General features: G+C 47.7%; 4 protein-coding genes across 4 annotated transcripts; 1 reads left to right on the top strand and 3 right to left on the bottom strand.

The window, feature by feature from the left end:
- Nucleotides 1-5,899: 5,899 nt before the first annotated feature.
- On the bottom strand, nt 5,900-7,062 carry LOC101760077 (peroxidase 2). The gene is made up of 2 exons (XM_004958412.2): nt 6,787-7,062; nt 5,900-6,667 (listed from the first exon to the last, which is right to left on the bottom strand). Exons 1-2 carry the CDS (start codon nt 7,054-7,056, stop codon nt 5,900-5,902), a joined length of 1,038 nt encoding a protein of 345 aa, XP_004958469.1. The 5' UTR covers nt 7,057-7,062.
- A 2,197-nt stretch (nt 7,063-9,259) lies between these two features.
- Nucleotides 9,260-10,587, bottom strand: LOC101759673 (peroxidase 2). The gene has a single exon (XM_004958411.2). The coding sequence runs from the start codon at nt 10,567-10,569 to the stop codon at nt 9,517-9,519; it is 1,053 nt and encodes a 350-aa protein (XP_004958468.1). The 5' UTR covers nt 10,570-10,587; the 3' UTR covers nt 9,260-9,516.
- Nucleotides 10,588-12,199: 1,612 nt separating this feature from the next.
- LOC101759264 (peroxidase 2) lies at nt 12,200-13,664 on the bottom strand. Its single transcript, XM_004958410.2, has one exon. The coding sequence runs from the start codon at nt 13,577-13,579 to the stop codon at nt 12,452-12,454; it is 1,128 nt and encodes a 375-aa protein (XP_004958467.1). The 5' UTR covers nt 13,580-13,664; the 3' UTR covers nt 12,200-12,451.
- A 4,226-nt stretch (nt 13,665-17,890) lies between these two features.
- Nucleotides 17,891-19,896, top strand: LOC101758613 (peroxidase 2). The gene is made up of 3 exons (XM_004959795.2): nt 17,891-18,085; nt 18,175-18,885; nt 19,003-19,896. The coding sequence occupies exons 1-3, from the start codon at nt 17,891-17,893 to the stop codon at nt 19,759-19,761; spliced, it is 1,665 nt and encodes a 554-aa protein (XP_004959852.1). The 3' UTR covers nt 19,762-19,896.
- Nucleotides 19,897-22,228: the final 2,332 nt, after the last annotated feature.

Here is a 22,228-nt window from a genome sequence, read left to right as displayed (position 1 = left end):
AATAGGACGGTAAAATAAAATGGAAAACGTGCTCCTCCCATGGGTCAAACCTATTACCAATCGAATGAGAATTCATTACCGCAACCGGATCCCACATGTAAGTTTCAGGTAAGTTGGTGGTAGAAGTTTTGGTAAGTTATGTTAATCTGAGATTAAAAAGGGGAGGGAAAATAAAAAGGAAAGATTGTCTATAGCAAGGATCAAACCTGTGACCTCTTGATTGTGCTGAGACAGTGCTACCACTGAGACATGAACTATGTGTGTTTTTTGGATAGGATAAATTTTATATATCTTGCTTCTAATAAGTGTGGTCCACATGTTAGTTGCAAGCCCAAGCATCGGCTAGATATTTCTCATTTCTCAACACGGCATACACTACTACAAGAGACTCATCGGCACCACGCTCCTGTTAACTATGGCAAAGACTAGAGCTAGAGTCGGTGCGCAGATCTGCAGTGGCCCATGGTGGGAATGGCACATCCTAGCGACGACGGGAGGAGGAGGAGCTACGGTCAGGTCAATCCCCTGTTTTGTGCCGTTACTTTCCCCTATCGTCCTAGGGAAGGGGCTTTCTGGATTTGGGGATCTGGGTCGAAGATTCTAGATTTCGATTTCATTGTACCCTTAGATTTGCATTCCAATTGGTGTTAGAAGTTGATAGACTATAGTTTATGAAGTACAAAACTAAACATTGATTTCAAGCTACAATGACTTTGGTGATGCAGTTAGTTTGTAATTTGATAGGTTCTTGCATTTTACTAGCTTCTAGAGGTCCTTGGAGTCATTTGTGGCAACAGATCGGGGTCTCCTGACCGTTATGTTATTGTTGTGGATCCTGAAAACAACTGCGCGCATGAGTATGCTCTCCAAGTGAGGTATGATTGGACATTTGACAACCCTAGGTGTCGGTATGCATCCTGCTGCGAGGTAAACGATAACTTGTTTCAATTCTAAGAAATCTTGCTTGTACTCTTGATGTTAGTGTTGTAAATGACGAATTGCATGAACGTAATTGGTGTCTGCAGCCTGAAAGGATTAAATGCGTGGCGTTTAAGTGGGTTTATCCTGAAGGGGTTAAACACAATACATGCACAGTTCATATATTTGCTATCAAATATAATTTATGCTCTGAATTCCATGATAAGTTATGCTCTATTCCTTTAGACAAAGATGCATAATTTAATTATGGTCACACTATTTAGGGATGACAACCATTTATCACTAATATTTGGAACAATCAGAGCCACAAATAGTTGACCAAGGTTGTAAAAAAATATACTTGCCACTCAATTAAGAGGGTGTGAAATTGTTAAATTCAGATGTATGGAGCCTATGAAGTATTTTTTCAAAATCTAGAAAAAGGCTTGTTTTTTTTACAAGAACAAACTTGTGCACTCTCACACTAGAGTTGCTATATTTTTATGATATTGGAACATTATATTTATCTATCTTCAAAAAAATTTGAAAAGGTAGAATTTTATTGGGGGATTTTCTATTTTGTATTAGGTTGTTGCTTTTGAGGCTCACGAAAAGTTGGTTGTAAAGAGGTATTCATGATGATCATTCTTGTTTTGAAAATCTTGAGAGGAGGTCCTTCCTAAAAAGTTAAAGATCTAGGGATGTCTAAATTGAAGAATGAAGCATGAACAAACTAGTAAATAAAGATTAAGCATCATTAATTGAATACATAAGTTGAGATATGCCACGGTTCAAATATTTATGGATGAGTATTTGACAAGTGGTCTGAGTTTGGATTCAATTGTAAGATTCTAGGATTGCATGTGCATCTCAATTATGATTATGGAATTTTATAATTTAATGCTAACACAAACAAATTGGTGAAGGTGGTGACAATGTTGGAGAAGGAAATGTATTTTCTTGTCTCTCATGCGATGTATGTCAATGAAGTTGGTGGCAATGAGGAGGAGGATCAAGGCTAAGTGGGAGGCTTAGGGAAGAATGCTCTGGATGTTCAGTGAGTCATGGGTGATCTGCACCACACGCATGGAGAGGATAAGAAGGACCAATATATGATGAAAATGGACATGATTGACCTATAGTCACAAAAAACTATATGATATTGCAAATGGCCGGCATGATGGTTAGAGGAGTCGGAGAAGGAGAGACATTTTGGTAGTCATGATGAAATACTTTGACATAGAAAGACTTCTTTATTGTGTAAGAATGAGGTTTGACGGTTAGGCTTTAGAAGTGTGGGAAGGATGGAGGTGCACACTGGAATTATAAAAATTGTGCAAAGGCTAAGCAAAGTGGAGAAGATGGCAAGTGTGTTGGATCATCTAATGGAAAAATATGGATTGCAATGACCTTGGGGTATAACATGTGTAGTCCAAATGAAGTGGTTCTTTTAGGTTGGTCCAAAATATCTCTATGAATACAAAGAGGACTGGTGTTAGAGTTCCTTGACGAGAAAATATTTTTTGAAATTCACAAAATGGTTGGAGAGTGGAGAGAGAACATGGAAGTGGTTGGGCTATGTATTTAAACCTTTTTTTGGGATCATCATGTGTCTTTTAGTGAGAACAACTTGTGTAACCATACATGTTAGGTCCTAAGACGTGGAAGATCAAGATTGAAGAACTCATCTTCTCTATCCCTTTTGCAAAATTTCCTCACAATTAATCTCTGCCTCCCTTGCATCTCCATTCAAGTGTTTGGAATTTTCTTTCCAATTTTATTTCTGAGTGAGATCTTGGAGTGAACAATATTGTGTGAGGTGATCTTTTCATGACATTAATTGTTGCAAACTAACATGATCAAGTGATTATCTTAGAAATTCTTATGGGATGCCTAACTGGATGAAGGAAAAAAATTCCCCTTAGTCTTCTTGTTTTCTTAGTGATTTTATGAGCTTAACTCATAGGAATATACATTAAATATGTGGATCCACTTAGGAAGCGTCAGTTTATAAGAAAATAAAAATTGGTTTCATACATTTAACTATGTTCCCAGTGATGCTCATTGGACCTCGTGTCTAAATTCTCGCAGTGCTCAACAACTAGTTTGTTTCCTAAATTGAATCTACATCTGCGATGGCCTGCTACATCGGTACGGGTATGGCTAGCAATGTCATTCCAGATGCCTACAATTCCAATATCACAAACTGTTTTGTGTATATGTGCAGCTCCAACAGCGACGCTCTTTCAGTGCCACTGCATGCCCTCAGACTTTCTCCCGACTTTGTTTGCATGGTTATTTATGCTTCCAGCTAGTACAAGAAGGACATGAAAGGATGCCAACTGACTCTTTACAAGATCATTCAGTACCGAGGGATTGATAGTTAGTTTTAATTTTTAGCTAGAACAGTTGGTGGGTTATTATTTGGCTCCTGTGCACTTCCTCTCCCTTATAACACTAAAGCTAATCATGTCTGTTAGCACAGAAGATATATGCATATATCAATGATGTGCTTCAATGGTCGAATCCCCATGTTTATAGTTGATAGTTCATGAATATAATACCAGAACAAAGTACATTAGCATTCATGTAATGATTTTAAATTATCTAGTGCGTGACATATGATCATAAATAGAAGTACAAGACGGGTCAAATTCCCATTTTCAGTTCATCATTCATATGCATATAATAATACGAGAGGTACATTAGCATTCATGAAATGAATTATGTAGTGCATGACATATGTTCATAAATTGGTTAATTAAATTGATTACCCTCAATATAAGATGTACACATGGTTTTAAATTTTATGTCATTTGTAATTAATCTGTTTAGGCTTTAAGAAAAACTTCAATGTATGTGCCAAGAAGATAAGGATGGAAGACCAAACTTCATTCCAGTACATGTTCTAGTCACAAAACATTTTTTTCTAATAAGTTTACTTAAATTATTTATGTTTGAAGAGTTTTAAGCTTGGTTATTTGAATCTAGTGGGGTGTTGAGTGGTATTTTGTGTGTATTGTAGTATTGTTCTTCTCCATGTTTTAGAGACTAGCGAAAAAGTTGCTTTGTTTTGTTCTATGTGATTTACTTTTATGAAAATCTCAAGTTGTTGGTAGTTTTTCTCCAATAGAAAATATATGCTATAATGCTTTTTGTTTTGTATAAGTAATATAATAAATGGGACCTTTTATTTTCCAGTTGATTGAAAGTGTAGCTCCATCCGTTCAATCAATACAACTTATCTATATTGTCTAAATTCAGCACAATGATTCATTCTTCTAGTTTAGCGCATGTGATGTCTTCTCCATGATAGACATCTTATTTTTCCTTTGATTGAAAGTGTAGCTCCATCCGTTCAATCAATACAACTTATCTATATTGTCTAAATTCAGCACAATGATTCATTCTTCTAGTTTAGCGCATGTGATGTCTTCTCCATGATAGACATCTTATTTTTCCTCCTTTATCCCTTGTCTCATTCGATCTCTAGTAGTTTACACACTCCCCTTACCGGCACGTCCATTATCCACTCGTCGTGTCGCCACTACTCCACGTACCACCGCTGGTCCGTTTGGCTCCCGAGCTAGGGTTAGTGGATAACCTTGACCCCTGAATCCCTCTCCTGACCATGGGGATCCAAGATGAGAAAAGAGGGTTGGTTGAAGTTAGTACAGAAAAAAAATCAGATGACCTAAAATTAGAAGAGGCAACAAAAAGTTTTACATAGCCCATGAATGGAACATGGATCATTCTTTCAAGACACAATGGTGTTTCTACAATATTTATTTTCAATCAACAAACAAAAATGTTAATAGGTTCATGAAATAATCTTTATCTTTACCTAATACTAAAGCGAGTAATGTTTCTGCACAAAATTTTAGTTTGGTCCAACTTAATAAGGCTAACAGGTGGGCCACGTCTCGTGCTTGTTCACAATACACCATGCCGGACACAATAAGAACACAAATAAACAATATCCTCACACACCAAGAAAACGAGTTGTATACGGACAAAGCAAGAACACAAACTGATCTATATTCAAACACAATATAAGATCATAAAAATGATCAAGAAGAAATTTTATAAAACCTAAGAAACCGAATTGTCAGATAGAAATCGACGAAGTCGGCACAGGGCTACTAGCTCGCTTGCTGGTGATGGCACATGCACCTCTGTGCTGACGCTCGTCGCTGCATGAGCACCCACGCCGTGCACTGGGCCACCGACTTCTACACGGCCACCGAGACTGTTGTAGGCCTGTGTGTGGGTCACAAGATGTGGTAATGCATCCCATGGTGCTGGATAGATGGATCAGCTGGGCCGGGCCGCCGCCGTCACCCAGGATGTGCGGGATGCCCAAGTAGGCTATCGCTGGTGACACCCTTAACGAATCTATCGTGTGCTGGGGCCGAGCTGCCGAGCTAGCACCAGCACCTCCCCTCCCTCCAATCCGCTTGTGGCGCCCTCCCCTCAAGCTCTCTAAATTTAATATTTACATGATGGGCCGTGTTGCTTCGTATTATTGTCCATTAATTTTATTTTGTGCTGTAACATGATTGATAGGAACTTGCTATCCCGTTGTAACGCATAGTGTGGCTAGTAGTATTAAGGGGGTGTTTGGCAGCACTCTACTTCAGAAAAAACAGTTTCACTTCACCAACTCTACAAAATTGCCTGCCAAACACATCCAACTTCACAAACTCCAGCTCCAATAAAAACGTGGAGCTAGGGGTCAGATCCACATTTTTCCTGGAGTATCTCAGGGGGTGCTCCAAAATTATTAGTTTCAGACTTCCTCGTGGAGTTTATAGATGGGCAAAAATATACTATTTTTATTAAAACATCAATAAAAAACACAGATCCAGCAAAGCATACAAACCATCCATGTGTACAAATAAAGCGCACTAAAAATGTATAAAAAATCAAAGCAACCATGCAATGGAAGAATATGAACATGTCATTCGGTAACCCAATGCAACTAGTTGACGATCCTGCAGCTCCTCCTGATCTCGCCGTTGGTGCCTGTCTTCACCTCGATGCGAGCCATCTTCACCATCGCCTTGGCGAACATCTGCTCCCAACGCCCAGGGGTCACCGCGTTGAGCAGCACGGACACCGCCGTCTGCCCCGAGTTGAGGAGCGCCGCGTCCGACGTGAACAGAACGCTGCGGTTGAGCACATTCTTGTAGTACTGGTTGTCCAGCGTGACTGGCGTCACCACGTCCTGCGCCACCGTGGGGTCGTTGGTCGCGTTCGGGCTCGCCGGGCATTCCTGCCTCAGCGACGCCGCCAGCCCCGGGTTCATGTCGGACGTGGACGCGTTGAGGCGGCCGTCGGTGACGAAGGACGAGCAGTGGGAGCGGCCGACGGTGTGCGCGCCGGAGAGCACGACGAGGTCGTCGACGTCGAGACCCTTGGCGGCGAAGCTGGCGGTGAGCTCGGAGAGGTTGAACGAGGGCGGTGGCAGGAACTGGAGCGCGTCGCTGGAGTTGGACACGCGGCCGTCGCGGCGGCCCGCGGGCATCGTGAAGTTGATCCTGCGGCCGCTGAGGACGACGCTGGCGTCGCGGCCGGCGAAGGCGACGATGTCGGCGCAGGAGACGTTGCCCGGGCACGCGGCCTCGAGCGCCGCCTTGGCCGCGTCGATGACCTCGAAGCCGCGCAGGCTCGGGAAGTTCGGCGGGGACAGCTTCTCAGGCTGCGGGTTCGCCGTGGTCGGGTCGAGCAGCACGGACGCGTCGCACCCCTGCCAGGCACAAGTCACAGCGCGTATAGTAAGCACATGTGCGCGCGCGTGCAAGCATACACAATGATGAGCGCCACCCTAAACTGAAGAAGTCCCAACACATGCATGCGTCGTCGTACCTGCACGAAGCAGTCGTGGAAGAGCATCCTAATGAGCCCCGCGCCAACGCCAGGGTCCTGTGTCACCGCCTTCTCGACTACACCCCTCACGATGTCCTCGGCGTTTGGGCACGTGCTGTCGTAGAAGCCGACGGTGAGGCCGCCGGCGCTCGGTGGCGGGGTGGGGGTTGGTGTCGGTGTTGGGCTGGGGTAACCACCGTAGCCGTAGTCGGCTCGGCATGTCACCGAACCGAGCAACACAAGCAAGGCCAGAACTGCAAGCTTAGCCATATCAGACCAGACGAAGAGCAGACACCAAGACAGAGAGAGCTAGCTCGAGGGGAAGGTGAAGTGAGTAGTGATGGACGAGGAAAGCTGCCGGTCCGCGCGTCTCTTTATAGTCCGAGGAGGGTTCGGGAACACACGGCGGTGGTTGAAGAAAGAATGTGTGTGGTCTGGTCGGTAGCGTTGTTTACTTCAATGTCAGCGAGAACATGGTAGGCACAACTTAGGATGGTTGACTTGTGATGCAATTTGTTTTGCACCGTTTGAACGTTGCAGGCGTCTCATTGGGCTGAACTTAGCTGGGCATTTGCCAAGACATAAAAGTTTGTACCGGAGATGTTTTTGCAACAGGCATTTGCCAAGATAAGTTTGTTTAATTTGTCCCTAGATTGGAGACTTTTGTGCCTCAAAACTTTGCAGCCAGAGTGAGTTGGAGATTCCTTGCTGGTTTTGTACGTAGAGGTAGCTAGAGCTCGACCGGTTTCTTGACGCAATGGACTAGTGGTGCAGAACTGATCTAATGCACGCCGTGATTTACGAAGGGTATGGTAAGATGCCGAGATGTTAGACGGCCGGAGAGAGTGAACTAACGGTCGGTGCTACCGGCTGCTGCTCCTGGACGGTGATCATGCATTCATGCTTGTTTGGTACGGTTAACGGAATAACGATTCCAGGCTCCAGCTTCGAACACCAGACAAAAGAAGGTCGCGGTGCATGGCAATTGACAAAAGGGCCAAGCTGGCAACTTGACAAACCGTGTGTGTGCGCGCGCGCGTGCTACTAGATTTTTGTCTTATCCGGCGCCAAGGGGAACGTCAAAGTGTGTGCATGGGTCATGGCCCGATTTCGTTTAAGCCTCTGGGGGCAAAGGGATGTTGGGCTTTTGGGCCAGCCTGCTGCATTGAAAAGCCCATGCTTGTTCGAAGACCACTATGAAGGAAACGCTCACACTCGCACCACTCTTCTACCTCTCTCCGGACTCTTCCCAACAGTAGCAAGAGGGCGATGTCCAGGCGATTCGCTTTCCTCCGCTGGATTCGCCGGCTTCCCCCGGCCTCTGGTGGCCTATGTGCCGCTGGTGAGCTAGGGGAGCTAGGGGATCCGCTGGTGAGCTAGGGGAACCTACTAATAGGTTAGTATTCGATTCCTCTACGAGCTCTTATTTGCCAGTTGTGCCTATGATGTCTCTGGAGTCGTCGGCCTTGCAACCAACGACATGGCCGCCGGAGGCTGGAAGATTGCTTGGTCCCTGCAAGGTGGTTCCATCAGCGGCTGCCTTGTGAGGTTAACATGCCACCTGCTCATGTGTACGGGCTGGTGTCTTTTGATTCCCCTTGCGGACTCCGGCTGGTGAGGCAACCGGTGTCGGATTTTGGTGAAAATGGGATTGCCCGGGGCGTTCAACGGACAAGAAACATGCTTCTAGCATGTTCTTATGGGCTCAAAATTTGAAGTCTCTTCGTCGAACCAAGTATCGGCCGTGAACTTCATTCTGGGTTTCCTTCTTCATTGCGGGAGGTGGAGGAGGACCGGACTGCGGCAACGATGCTCTGTAAAGGATCTATGTGTAATTTCCTTGTGAGTCAGGGGTGTCTTGTTAAGGGGCTGGCTGTAATAGTTTTATATCAATAAAATCCAACCCTTCCCAAAAAAAAATGAAGGAAACACTCACTTTTTAATTTGCTGTGAAATTAGTGGTGAAAGGGCTTTGGCGGACTACGATGTAGATCAATCATGGTCCAAGCATGTCCAAACAAACGTTCTCATTTTTCGTAGTGCTGATCTCATAGTGAAGAAACCAGCCACCACGTTACGTACTGCTGATCTGCTCGGCTGCTGATTGGGCTGCAGGTCCTTGAGATTGAGGCCTGTTCAAACCTGCGCAAGTATTCACATTTTTCGTGAATTTTATGACTTCTCCTTCTGAATTGAGCATTTCCTTTTCTTTTTATCCAAAACAAGTTCTGAACTGAACTCTGCGTAGCATAGTTCTTGCCGTTCTGTTGTTGGGATGTCTGATGTTGAGGTTAACTAAATGCTGCTTGTGTGCTAGAAATTGATTCTTAATTATATGTTTCAGACTTGAATGGTTGATGGCACTGTTATGGTGTTACTTGCCGATCAGATCAGCTGTAAGCGAATGCATTATATAAAAATAAAAAATTATGGTCTTAAAATGGGAAATTTTCCATGTTCAGCCAAAAACACATTGAGCTTTGTCGAATCGTCTCGTCTTTAATTCAATCCAGTACATCTTCTGGAAAATATAATTCAGCATGAAAATCATCCAACCTCATCATCTGAAAATGCAACGAAAGAATCGAGCCACGTGCTTCTGAAGAAATAAAGCAACAGGCCATTAAAATGCTAGCTGCAACATGAGTGGTTAATCAGTAGGAGTGACTGCAAGTGGCAACTTCTCGGAGTCGGGGAATGTTGGCCGCCATCTGGATTCTGGACATCTGGTCACGGCTTGCTGTTGACGACGCGGCAGTTCTTCCTGACCTCGCCGTTGGCGGCGGTCTTGACCTCGATGGCGGCCATCTTCACCATGGCCTTGGCGAACTTCTTCTCCCACCTCCCGCGGACGAACGCGTTCTCCACGACCTTCCTCGCCGTCGGCGTCGACGTCAGAAGCGCCGCGTCGGAGTTGAAGAGCACCTTGTGGTTCAGGACGTTCTTGTAGTACTGGTTGTCCAGCTTGTCGGCGGTGACGACGTCCTGCACCACCGTGGGGTCGTTGGTGAAGTTGGGGTTCGCCGGGCACTGCTGCTTGAGCGCGGTGGCGAGGCCCGGGTCCATGTCGGAGGGCGGCGTGGAGATGCGGTCGGAGAAGGAGGAGCAGTGGGAGCGGCCGATGGTGTGGGATCCGGAGAGCACGACGAGGTCGTCGATGTTCATGCCCTTGACTTGGAAGCTGGTGATGAGCTGCGAGAGGTTGAAGAATGGCGGGGGCAGGAAGGCGAGCGACTCGCTCTCGAGCGACACGCTGCCGTCAAATCGCCCCGCGGGGAGCCTGTAGTCGACTTTAAATCCACTGAGGAAGAAAGCGGCGTCGCGGGCGGCGTACTGGACGACGTCGGCGCAGGAGACGACGCCGGGGCAGTACCTCTCGAGCGCGGCCTTGGCGGCGTCAATGACCTCGAAGCCACGCAGGCTCGGGAAGTTGGGCGGGCCGAGCTTCTCCGGGCGCGGGTTCGCCGGCGTCGGGTCGAGCAGCACGGAGCCGTCGCAGCCCTGGACGAAGCAGTCGTGGAAGGCCATGCGGATGAGGCCGGCGCCGATGCCGGGGTTGACGAGGAGGGCATTCCGGACGGCGTCCCTGACTATGACCTCCGCGGGAGGGCACGAGTGCTTGTAGAACCCGAACCTGAGCCGCGGACGAGCAGGAGGCGGCGGAGGAGTCTGGGCGGGCGGGCTTGGGCTCGGAGAATAATTGCCGCCGCCGTAGGACCCTGCCGCTTGGGCAGCGACGGCGCCGAGCAGCGCAGCCAAGATCAGGACGCCAAGCCTGGCCATCTTCTTCTGCTGCAGTGGTCTGAGTTGGACACTGATTCAAATTCTTCATCTGCACGTCCATTTATACACAAAGAAGTCAACAGAGGAATGTTGGTGGCTCTTCTTGTCTTAAATCTTGAAGGGCATGTTCGATAGCTCATCCCGGGATGCACGCGTTGGTAACATGCTGACACAACTCAGCAGTTCTTTTTTGGAACCTGACACAACTCAGCATTTGGTCGATCCCTCTGACTTTGTGGGATACCAAAACCAGATAGGCACCTTGTGGACACCAAGTGGAGAGCGCTCCTATTCTGCCGCGGTGCTTAACCTACGACTCTCCTGACAGGACGTCGCGCACATTCCCAACAATAATTCCTACCCAGATTATGCTCAGTTATTGCCGAGAGTACTCAAATGGTTTCAGTTAGCTACATGCTCATGTTGGCACCAATAATGTAGGATTGCTAGCTCATCCATTTATTGGGTTGATTGGATGTTTGCAAAATTCGTCATCATGGTTGGCAAATAATGGACAGCAACGCGAAGGAGGGTGGTGCAAGGGCCTAAAACACTAACACCAACACATGCGCACATAAAAACCAGTTCGATTTGTGCTGGTGACAAGAATGAGTAGGATGGTGACCTCAACAATTGAAACTCATTAAAATGAATTAACCCATATTTCACAAGGACATGGACAAAGGGCACGATATATTGTTTTCAATATATGACACTTTGACGGAAATATCTATAAATATTGACGGTCAAAGTTAAAAACTTTTACTTAGGAGAAACCTAGCTAGATGGATATAATTGAAGGAAGTGGCTTGGAAGAAGGCGAACTATATGGGATAATATGGGCCTATCTGGCGCGGCATATATCCAAACTTTCATAATTCTTGGAGCTAGGTATTTGTAGCTCCAGAAATTCGTAGAATTGGAGATGTAGAAACAAAAGGACGAGCTATTTCGTTTCCACTCTAGACTAAAAAAGTACTCCCTCCATGGCATGGTATGACTTGACACGATTCTCTAAATAACACTTTGATCATTCTTTTATCTTATATTATATTATTTATATTATATTATTTATGGTTGTAAACTTATAATCACCGTAGAGTATAAAATTTATATTATAAAATAAAAAATTAATAGTCAAATTATTGATAAAAAATTGTAAAGTTTGTATTTTGATATACGTGTGCGTCTTATAAATAAAAACGGAAGGAGTACTATCTAGTTCATTTTGTTTAGCCTACAGATTCCAGTTATAGCGTGAATTGTATCGGTAATCTGAAGCCCCACCAAACGATGCCCGTACTACTACTGCTATTTGTTGGCAGCCACATAAATTTTAGTGAGGATTAGAGTCGCTTGCAATTGAGTCATCCTCTCAGCATGTGTTATTCCAACTGACGACAAACTAGCGTGCAGGTCTTGAAAATCCACCCCTACATCAAAATTCACAATCTCAAAAAGGCAACATTCAGGTTCAGCCAAGAGAAAGGAGGTTTGTTGCATCATCCGATCTCTAATTCGGTACAACATCTTGCAATTGCAATACAAAGGTCCCTACTCACTAGCTAGTGTGCAGGTCTTGGAAAATCCACCCATAAAAAAATCACAATATCAAAAGGGAACATTCAGGTTCAGCCAAAAAAAACAACGGAGCTTTATTGCATCAACTGATCCCTAATCCAATAGTACAACATCTTGAAATTGCAACACAAAAAGGAGAAACCATCCTAATGTTCATCTGAATGCATGCAAAGAAAGAATCAAACAACGTGCGTCTGAAGAAACAAATGTAAATAAAGATGCTAGCTGCAACATGAGCGGTTAATTATTAACTGCAAGTGGTAACTTGTGGGAGTCGTCGTGCAACGTTGTGTCGTCGTAGCTAGTTGACGACACGGCAGTTCTTCCTGATCTCGCCATTGGCGGCGTTCTTGATCTCGATGAGCGACATCTTCACCATGGCCCTGGCGAACTTCCTCTCCCAGCTCCCGCGGACGACGGCGTTCTCGACCACCTTCCTCGCCGTCTCCCTCGACGTCAGCAGGGTCGCGTCGGAGTTGAAGAGCACCTTGCGCCTCAGCACGTTCCTGTAGTACTGGTTGTCGAGCCTGTTGGGGGTGACAATGTCCTGCACCACCGTGGGGTCGTTGGTGATGTTAGGGTTCGCCGGGCACTGCCCCTTGAGGATGGTGGCGAGGCCGGGGTCCATGTCGGAGGGCGGCGTGGAGATACGGTCGGAGAAGGAGGAGCAGTGGGAGCGGCCGATGGAGTGGGACCCGGAGAGCACGACGAGGTCGTCGACGTCGAGGCCCTTGGCGACGAAGCTTTGGACGAGCTCGGAGAGGTTGAAGGAGGACGGTGGCAGGAAGGCGAGCGTCTCGTTCTCCAAGGAGATGCTGCCGTCGAAGCGCCCCGCGGGGAGCCTGTAGTTGACCTTGTAGCCGCTGAGGAAGAAAGCGGCATCGCGGGCGGCGAACTGGACGACGTCGGCGCAGGAGACGACGCCGGGGCAGTACCTCTCGAGCAGCGCCTTGGCCGCGTCGATCACCTCGAAGCCCCGCAGACTGGGGAAGTTGGGCGGGCCCAGCTTCTCCGGCCGCGTGTTCGCCGGCGTCGGGTCGAGCAGCACGGACCCGTCACAGCCCTGGACGAAGCAGTCGTGGAAGGCCATGCGGATGAGGCCGGCGCCGACGCCAGGGTTGTTCCGGATCGCCTTGCCGACGACTAGCTTGACGAGGTGCTCCGCCGGGGGGCACGAGCGCCGGTAGAAGCCGAACCTGAGCGGCGTACCAGCCGCAGGGGGAGGAGGGGTTTGCATCGGTGGGACTGGAGCATACGCGGGGACCGCGGGGACCGCGGGTGGTGCTGGTGCACCCTCCGGCGCCGTGCTTGGAGCTGCCGCAACTTTTGCAGGATACCCGCCATAGCCGTACCCACCTGCTTGAGCCGTCGCGGAGCCCAGCAGCGCAGCCAAGATCAGGACGCCGACGCCAAGCCAGCTGCTCGCCATCTTCTCCTTAGATAGGTGTTCCAACCCTAGACCTCCTCGTGCTCACTCGAACAGGCTATACGCTGCTAGCTGCTGCTGCAGTGAGTTGGACTGTTGGAGTGTGACGCTCATCTGCACGGCTATTTATACACACGGAAGTCTTCGGGCATGCGGAGGGGTTGTTGGTGAGTACCTGGAACGGCATGTTCCGGGATGCACGCGCTGGGAACATGCTGTCATGCAACTCGGCATTTTCTGAAACCAAGCACAACTCAGCAACTGATGATGATCGTCGTGCGGTCGCTAGCTCTGACTTCGGGGGCTACCCAAGCGGGCGCCATGTGGAGCAGTGGACATCTCGAACACTACTGTAGGATGGATAGGTTTCTCTTCTATCGCAGTGCTTAATCTAGTTCCATGACAGGGGGTCCTGCACATTCCCAACAATAATTCCGGTGTAATTTATGCTTAATTCTTGCCGAGAGCCAAATGATTCTAATTTTATTTTTCAGGGGATCGGAGTCAAATGCTTTCAGTTAGCTACATGCTCGCACCGACAACAATAATGTTGATCGTTAGCTAATATATCCACTAACTAGTAGGTAGATTGGATCTATGAAAAGTTTTGTGGTTATGATTCCCGAAATGATCTGCAACAAACAAACATCTAGAGCCACACATATGTACAATCTTTCAACCAATGTGCATCTACTCGTACAAATGTTTCAAGGTTACAATGGATCTATGAGAAGATTGTGTATTTACAACTACTACGTCCAGTCAAAAGAGAATATATGACAATGTTCAGACAAGGATAGTTAGCGCAACGGCATGGTTTTAGTGACTGGAGGTAATATAATTGAATAAACATCAACGGTTAGATAGAATTTATGGTACACAAACCGTTGAAGCTGACCTAGGGTAAAAAGAATACCCAAAGAAGTCCATAAGGATTTTGTTTTATGAATTACAATGAGTAGATATTTTTTCTTTACAAAAGGCACACAAAATTCTTGGTAGTTTCAGAAATAATACATGATCCTTTACATTTTGATGAGCCTCGTTTTTAAGAAATTCATGGAATAAAGGTGAGTCCATATGCAGATGTATCAAACTCAAATAAGGCCAAAGATTGATACAATAATGATTTATCATAATATATAAGTCAAAAGGAAAAGGACGATGGTGAATGAAGCTCTACGCTCAAATACTGGATAAGCCAGATTCAAGCAATAAACTCAGTACAAGGACGAGGACGCCGAGCAAAGCCATCGTCTGCTAGCTCTCGCACTTGCTGCTTCCTAAGCTGCTGCGGCCGTGAGTTGGAGTGGTACGTTCACCTGCACGGCTAGCTACTTTATACACGGGGAACGGGGGAATTCAGAGGTCGGAGAGAGTGGTCTTGGACTTTGTTGGTGAGCTTCGTATTAATCTGGAAATGTGTTAGGAGTATATTCGTTAATTGTAGATATATGTATCATAGACTGCCATATGTATTCGAGGAAGTCTTACCTCCTAATTCTTGTACTCGATATAAACCGGTCGAGAGGCTCAATGCAAAACAATCAATCTATTATACCCAATTCTATTCCTTCCTACAAAATGAAACTGCACGCATGTTCTCTAGCTCATCCCGGGATGCACGCGCTGGGAACATGCCTCGGCATTTTTCTGAAACCAAGCACAACTCATCAGCATCTGAATATCTGATGGATCACTCTGATTTTAGGGGGCTACCGGACCATGAAGGCGCCATGCATGTGGGGTAGTGACCGACGGTCTCGCTCACTGTAGCATGGATAAGCAAAACTGCATAAGCCCCCTCTGTTTCTGCCGCGGCGCTTACACTCTCATGACAGGAAGTTGCATGCGCACATTCCCAACAATAATTCTCGTGTAAATTAGTGGAGTAGCTCCATTTCCTGGCTTCCTACCGGAGTCAAATGCCCTCAGTTAGAGTTAGCCACATGCATGCTGACACTGACAACTTGGCATGTCAAGAGAAACGGAGTGGCAGAGACGACGCTTCTTCGTGCGAATTTGCTGCGAGGTATTTCGTGTTTCAGGTTTTCGCTTTTCAGCAGCTGGCTAGGCTAGCCCCGAAGCATCGAAAGATGATGCGCACAAGTCACAAGGACGACGCATTGCTGACAAGTGCTAATTTGCAACGCTGCTGCTGTCAGGCATAAACAAAACCGTCATAGGAAATTTGCACGGATTCATAAGAGGATAGCCGAACTGAAACCAGTATTTGGCGCACCGACGAGCGTTTAACAATGCACGGCAAGGATCATTTCATCAAACAAAAAAAAAAGAAACAATAATCTAGTGCAGCGATCCTTAATCCGTATTATTACTGGATTATTGGACTGATTGGATCCAAGATTTCAGAGATGGCCCAGAAGTGGTGTTAATCATATCGACCATCTCGCTGCAAATTGCATGCGCTGCTTACCGACCGGTAGTTAGCTCATCGATCGGTACATGGGCTTGCACGTGCAGTGTCCCTTCTACTGTGTAGATCGTGTTCAATTCTTTCCAGTATAGGGTATAGGCGAATAGCAGATGCGCAGAATGCGGCAGGGAAACTGGGGAAGCTTCTGTTTTGTGCGTGTTAATGTACTGCTAGTACATGAATGTCACATTATCCTGTTTGATTAATACTCCTACTACATGGTACTTTTGTAGTAGATGTCGGCTATGGTTAAATACTTGAGTAAGGTCCTGTTTAGTTCCCCAAAATTCCAACTTTGCCATTATGCAAAAAGAAGATTCTCCATCACATCAAACTTGCGGTACATGCATGGAGTACTGAAAACTAATTGCACAATTTTGTTGTACTTTACGAGACGAATTTGTTGAGCCTAATTAGTAAATATTTAGACAATAATTCACAAATACAAACAAAACGCTACAGTGTTGCTACAGTATTTTTGGTTGTTCAAAGTTAGGTAACTAGACAAGGCCTAAGATCATCCGCTCAATTTGCAAGGTGTAACTGAACTCATATCACAACCATTCCATGCACATACATGGGCTGAACTATATATGCCACAATGCCACATGTTTGGCTTGAGAGAAGTTGGAAAAACGATACACATACATGTAACATGGGTTAGTGCAGTGGGTGCTAGATCCGGAAGCGTGAGCCGTCGAAAATACAACATGGGCTGGAAACAAAGCCGAGACTAGGGGAGAAGCAGCAGCCCAAGTTCGAACTGGGTCTCTTTCTTTTTCTTCTGTTCACGCGGTGGATCTTTAGGCCGATTGTGTATGATTTGTGTGCGGCGCGGGCAGACTGGGCTTTTGGGCCAGTTCACTTCGTCGGCCACCTCCTTTTTAAGCGTATCGGGCCTCTTTATATATTTATACTTCCTTCCTTTTGTATTTTCCCTCTTTCCTTCCAGACGATTTTCTTTTGTTTGCTGTCATTCAATTTTTTGCATGTTTCGATTGTTTCTGTACGTTCGGACTGTCCGGCTGGACTTATAAGTCAGCTAAAAAGCTGAAACGGATAATTTATTGTGAGAGAAAAATATTATCCGGTAGCTGATAAGCCGGCTGATAAGCTGAAGCGAACAGAGCGAAGTTATTTCCAGACTTCCAGTCGATCTCTTGTTTGTTTGTTGTCATTCAAAGGAGGTATCTGCATGCTTCTTTTCTGAAGCCAGCCGAAGAGTGGCGAGCGTATTCCGGTGCTGTGGAACACCGGAATACTCTGCATCACTACGCGTTAACCTCGCTAATTGCACCGACACCACACGGTGCTTACCCATAAACTATGCGCCGACGGCGCACAGTTAGCACCAGCATAATTTCATTTCTGAAACACCGTACCGAGAATGTCAAACGAAACTGGCAGAAATAATGCCCGTCAACCAGCTGCGGTCGCCCACATCATACCTGCGCACTGCATTGTTTAACGATAAACCAGGTCACCGTTCACCAACACGCAGAGACGACCGATCCCTGCCGCGATTTCAGAGCCAACCATCATCGTAGCACGCGCATCCGATCATATGATATCCCAGCGCGTGCCGCCCAGCTTAGCATTAAGCACAACAGGGCGGCCGGGGCAGAGGTAGTTAAGCACGGCGCGGGTCAACTGCTTGAGCTGTGCACCTGTGTCCCTGTCCTCCATGTTCCCCCGTTTGAATTCCTCAGCGTCCACCAACGCAGACGTGCGGAGGCTCCCCCGGCGCGCGGCAACATTCCCTGCGCGTTCTCTCCTCGCCTCCGGGGATGTGTCGGCGCGAGCGGGCTATAAATCAGGCGCGCGCAACCTCGAGCCGAAACACAAGGTTCCCGTGATCACCAGCTGAGGGGGCGACCATGGCTAAGCTTGCTGTCCCAATAACCTTGCTTCTTGCGCTCCTCGGATCGGTGGCGTCCCAGAACATTTATGCTCCTGGCCCGAGCCCACCGAGCCCAAGAGCGATCCCTGATACTCCTCCAAGGCGGAACCAGACGGGCTCAAATCCACCGAGACCGACGCGGCCCACTAATCCTCGGCTGAGCCCCAGACCGGTGGCTCATCCACCAAGCCAAAGTCCATTGAGCTCAACTCCACCACCAACCTATCCTCCCAACCCAAGCCCACCCATTTACCCTCCTAGCCCGAGCCCGTTGAGCTCGACTCCACCTACGAATCCTCCTCCCAGTCCACCGAGCTCACCTGCTTATCCTCCCAACCCAACCCACCCATTTATCCTCCTAGCTCGAGCCCATCGAGCTCGACTCCACCTACAAATCCTCCACCCAGTCCACTAAGCCTGCCTGCTTATCCTCCCAGTCCAAGTCCTTTGAGCCCATCAATCCCACCTACTTATCCTCCAAACACAAGCCCAAGCCCGACCACCTACCCGTCGAGCACTAGCCCGACTCCGAGTGCAAACCCACCAGCGTATACTTCACCAAGCCCAAGCCCTGCCAGCAGCTATGCTCCAAGCACGAGCCCCATCCCAATTCCACCATCTCATCCTCCGAGTGCAAGCCCACCAATATATCCCTCACCAAGCCCAAGCCCATCGATCCCTAGTCCATCCTATCCTACTCCCAGCCCCAGCCCAAGCCCTTCTAGCTCAATCTCGAGTCCACCCAATTACCCTCCTAGCCCAAGCCCGTCTAGCTCAATCTCGAGTCCACCTCGTTACCCTCCTAGCCCTAGCCCAAGCACTGCTCCATCAGGGCTCAGTGTCGGCTACTACAGGTACTCATGCCCTGACGCAGAAAGCATCGTCAGGGCGGCCGTGAAAAACGCCACAGACGGTAACCGTGGCACGGGCGCTGGCCTCATTCGTTTGTTCTTCCACGACTGCTTCGTTGAGGTACTACCCATCTCTTTCATTGAGCCAATTCTCAACGATGGCTAGCAATGAATGAACATATGTAGCAATACTGAAAATTCTTTTGTTCTTACGTCCTGCGACGATGGTGTGATTCAGGGGTGCGATGCTTCAGTTCTCCTCAACACGACCGGCTCTACCCGACCGACGGAGAGGGCCAGCGTACCCAACCTGAGCCTGCGCGGCTTCGAGGTGATCGACGCGGCCAAGGCGGCGCTCGAGGCCGCCTGCCCTGGCGTCGTCTCGTGCGCGGACATCGTCGCCTTCGCCGGCCGCGACGCTACCTTCTTCCTCAGCGGCAACGCCGTCGACTTCGACATGCCAGCGGGGCGCTACGACGGGCACGTGTCCCTCGACAGCGCGGCCATCGCCAACCTGCCGCCGCCGTTCGCCAGCCTGAAGGAGCTCAAGGACATGTTCGCCGCCAAGGGGCTCGACACCGAGGACATGGTCACCCTCTCCGGCGCGCACACCGTCGGCCGCTCCCAGTGCTCGTCCTTCTCCGACCGCCTCCCGCCCAACGCCTCGGACATGAACGCCACGCTCGCCGCCTCTCTGACCTCGCAGTGCAACGGCACCGGCGACCCCACCGTGCCGCAGGACTTCGTGACACCCAGCGGCCTGGACAGCCAGTACTACAGGAACGTGCTCAACCACGAGGTGCTGTTCGGGTCGGACGCCGCGCTGCTGGCGTCGGACCAGACGGCGGGCATGGTGAGAGACAACGCGTTCAAGCCGGGGCTGTGGGAGGACAAGTTCAAGGCGGCGATGGTGAAGATGGGCCGCGCTGGAGTCAAGAACAGCACCGACGGCGAGATCAGAAAGAAGTGCTGGATGATCAACCAAGTATCGAGCTAAATCGTGATCAGTGCTTGCATGTGGTTCAGAATTATGTAGCACGGTGTATACACTTTTTTTAATACTCCAACTGTATATGTTCATTCTTACAACACATATAAAAATTATAATGAGATTGATTTGTTTTTTATTAAATATTCGAAACTTGGTACGTTTCATTTATTTGCAATATCTCAGGTACACTTTCACCATTGGGTGGACCAAAACTGATCTGTCTGTTTTTCTCTGGACCTTAGGCTTTCCCCTTTTTTTGTCTGAAAGATTTATATTCCACTAAATCATAACTTATATTCATATGGTAGGACAAACAGTTTGGCCTTTCATCATGAATGATGATGAGGATTGTCATATTATTTCATAAAAAAGCCACCACGGATCACCATAAGGCTGACATGATAAAGGCGGAGCAAATTCTATATGACGACAGAAATAAAAGTGATCCCTCTGAAATACTATTTGTTTGTCGACAGGTTTTGTGATTTAAAATTTGTGTAATTTTCGCCCCCCTGATTTGTTTTGATATCATGCATTCTATTCCTGAATAGAAAGCTTGCTTCATCTGCACCGAGTCAGTCTCCATCTTTGGAAGCACCAAATTGGATAGAATGCCGTTGGTGCTACTGCGACATTTGTGCCCTACAAAGCCGATTTCAAGTATTCGACGACATCGAGTCTGTTTCCAACACCACCTGCTGAATTCCCCACTAACTAGCCGCTCTAATGCCTGCTAGACTTGACATCACCTCTGCATGAAATGCATCACGGAGGTGCCTTGTATTGCCAGCTCCAGCGTGGACTGCTTCACCACTACGATCTCTGATGATGAATCCCCCGCCACCATTTCTGGACTCTACGATAAAATCACCGTCAGTGCTAATTTTCATAACCTCTGGCTCTGGGGCAGGACGCCTCGAGTGGCCATTGCGGCTGGGTGTGGCCTTTGGCGCCTTCTCTGACAGCTTCAGAAGTTCATCTGTCAGCATCATCACACTGAAATACTCAATGCAATGTCCGATGCAGGACGCCTCCTAAGCTCCCCCTCTCTCACTCGATTTCTTTCCGACCACCAATTCCAAATGCAATGTATCATAATGAGTTGCTCTTTGTCTCCAAGGCTAAAGATCCATTCCAGACTTCCCAGTCTACAAAAAATCCAGACTTCCCTTAGCATGCAGCGTTTATCTTCCATGTTCAGATGCTGCCATTCCGTTTTCACGAATCTGCACCTAGAATAAGTGCCCCCAATCTTCATTCAGCCAGTTGCACTTAGACATCGTATTGTATTTAGGTGCATGCCTATCTGTAGCTCGATGGAAAATGCACACTTTACGAGAAGTACTACTTTTCCACGTGGGAGTTAGCCATGAGCGAGCACCGTGACTGATGAAAACATGGGCCCGGTTGGGCCTTTTCGGCCTCAATTAGCAACAAACTTAGACGACCGGCAAGGGGGAAAACGGCCCATATACAATAACAGACCTTAATTTCTTCTCCTCTCATTTTGGCCCGTCCCATGTTGGTCGGAGGACATCATGCATGATTCATCGCAGAGATCGGACGACCCACGAAGCCCATGATAGACCTCCTCCTTCCCTCCTCTCCATGTTCTTCACAAAAAAGCCCCTTCTGCACCTCTCGTGTTCATCTCTGGAAAGAAGCCCCCGCTCCCTCCATTGCCCGACTTCGGCGGCGCTACCATGCAATGCAACCATGGCCAACCCCCCTGACCGTTGTGAGCACGACACCCCATCTCTTGCTTGTCCAACCACCCTCCACCACTACTGCGGCGAGCGGCGCCGCGTCTCCGTCCGCCCAAGCGGGCGGTGGCGCCTGGCCGCAGCATCAGTAGCAACTAGGGTTGGAGTGTGAATAGAGGAGAAGAGGAAGAATAACTCTGCAATTTTGGTCATTGCAAGGATCTCAATGCACAAGATGTGGAACCTCCTAGAAGATGGATAGGATTTTCCGTTGTTGGTGCACTGACAAGTTGGGTCATGCTCATAATAGGAAATGTTGGTCACACAGCCAACCTGCAGGTCGGAGGGTTGATTCACATGGTTGCGTATCACGGGCGTGATACGAATACCCCCGGACGGCCGGTGTACATGCAATCTCGTAATTGATGTACTGTACCGACCGGTAGTTCGAACACACATGTATATGTTTGACCTGGCTGAAAAAAGATTTTCAGTTGCATTCATGTTCCATTATCGGTCGATTATACATGTAGCGCGAAATATGTGTGTACGTGATACATGCATGCAATAGCATAGTAGCAGTAGCAAAAATACGAAAAACATCATTCTGGATTCCAAGTTTTGGTCCTTCATTTTTCGAAAATAAAAGGATTTGCACATGCATGGTCTGCCGAGTTTGTGTATGTCCGACTAAAGGAGTGCTAAAGTGTGGCATATATAGGACGATTTCACCGGCATGCTTATGCTTATGCTACGGTGTGTAAACCGAC

This window comes from Setaria italica, chromosome II (assembly GCF_000263155.2).
Source record: "Setaria italica strain Yugu1 chromosome II, Setaria_italica_v2.0, whole genome shotgun sequence".
Taxonomy (NCBI): Eukaryota; Viridiplantae; Streptophyta; class Magnoliopsida; order Poales; family Poaceae; genus Setaria; species Setaria italica.
Note: the sequence above shows the minus strand (reverse complement) of the source record. Positions and strands in the feature narration are given on the sequence as shown.

Bases quoted from the DNA above. Each gene is read 5' to 3' on its own strand.
- LOC101759264 (XM_004958410.2), bottom strand. From the start codon at position 13,579: ATGGCGAGCAGCTGGCTTGGCGTCGGCGTCCTGATCTTGGCTGCGCTG.
- LOC101760077 (XM_004958412.2), bottom strand. From the start codon at position 7,056: ATGGCTAAGCTTGCAGTTCTGGCCTTGCTTGTGTTGCTCGGTTCGGTG. The intron at 6,668-6,786 runs GTACGACGACGC...TGTGCCTGGCAG, and splicing joins TCCACGACTGCTTCGTGCAG to GGGTGCGACGCGTCCGTGCT.
- LOC101759673 (XM_004958411.2), bottom strand. From the start codon at position 10,569: ATGGCCAGGCTTGGCGTCCTGATCTTGGCTGCGCTGCTCGGCGCCGTC.
- LOC101758613 (XM_004959795.2), top strand. From the start codon at position 17,891: ATGGCTAAGCTTGCTGTCCCAATAACCTTGCTTCTTGCGCTCCTCGGA. The intron at 18,086-18,174 runs GTGGCTCATCCA...TTACCCTCCTAG, and splicing joins CTCGGCTGAGCCCCAGACCG to CCCGAGCCCGTTGAGCTCGA. The intron at 18,886-19,002 runs GTACTACCCATC...GGTGTGATTCAG, and splicing joins TCCACGACTGCTTCGTTGAG to GGGTGCGATGCTTCAGTTCT.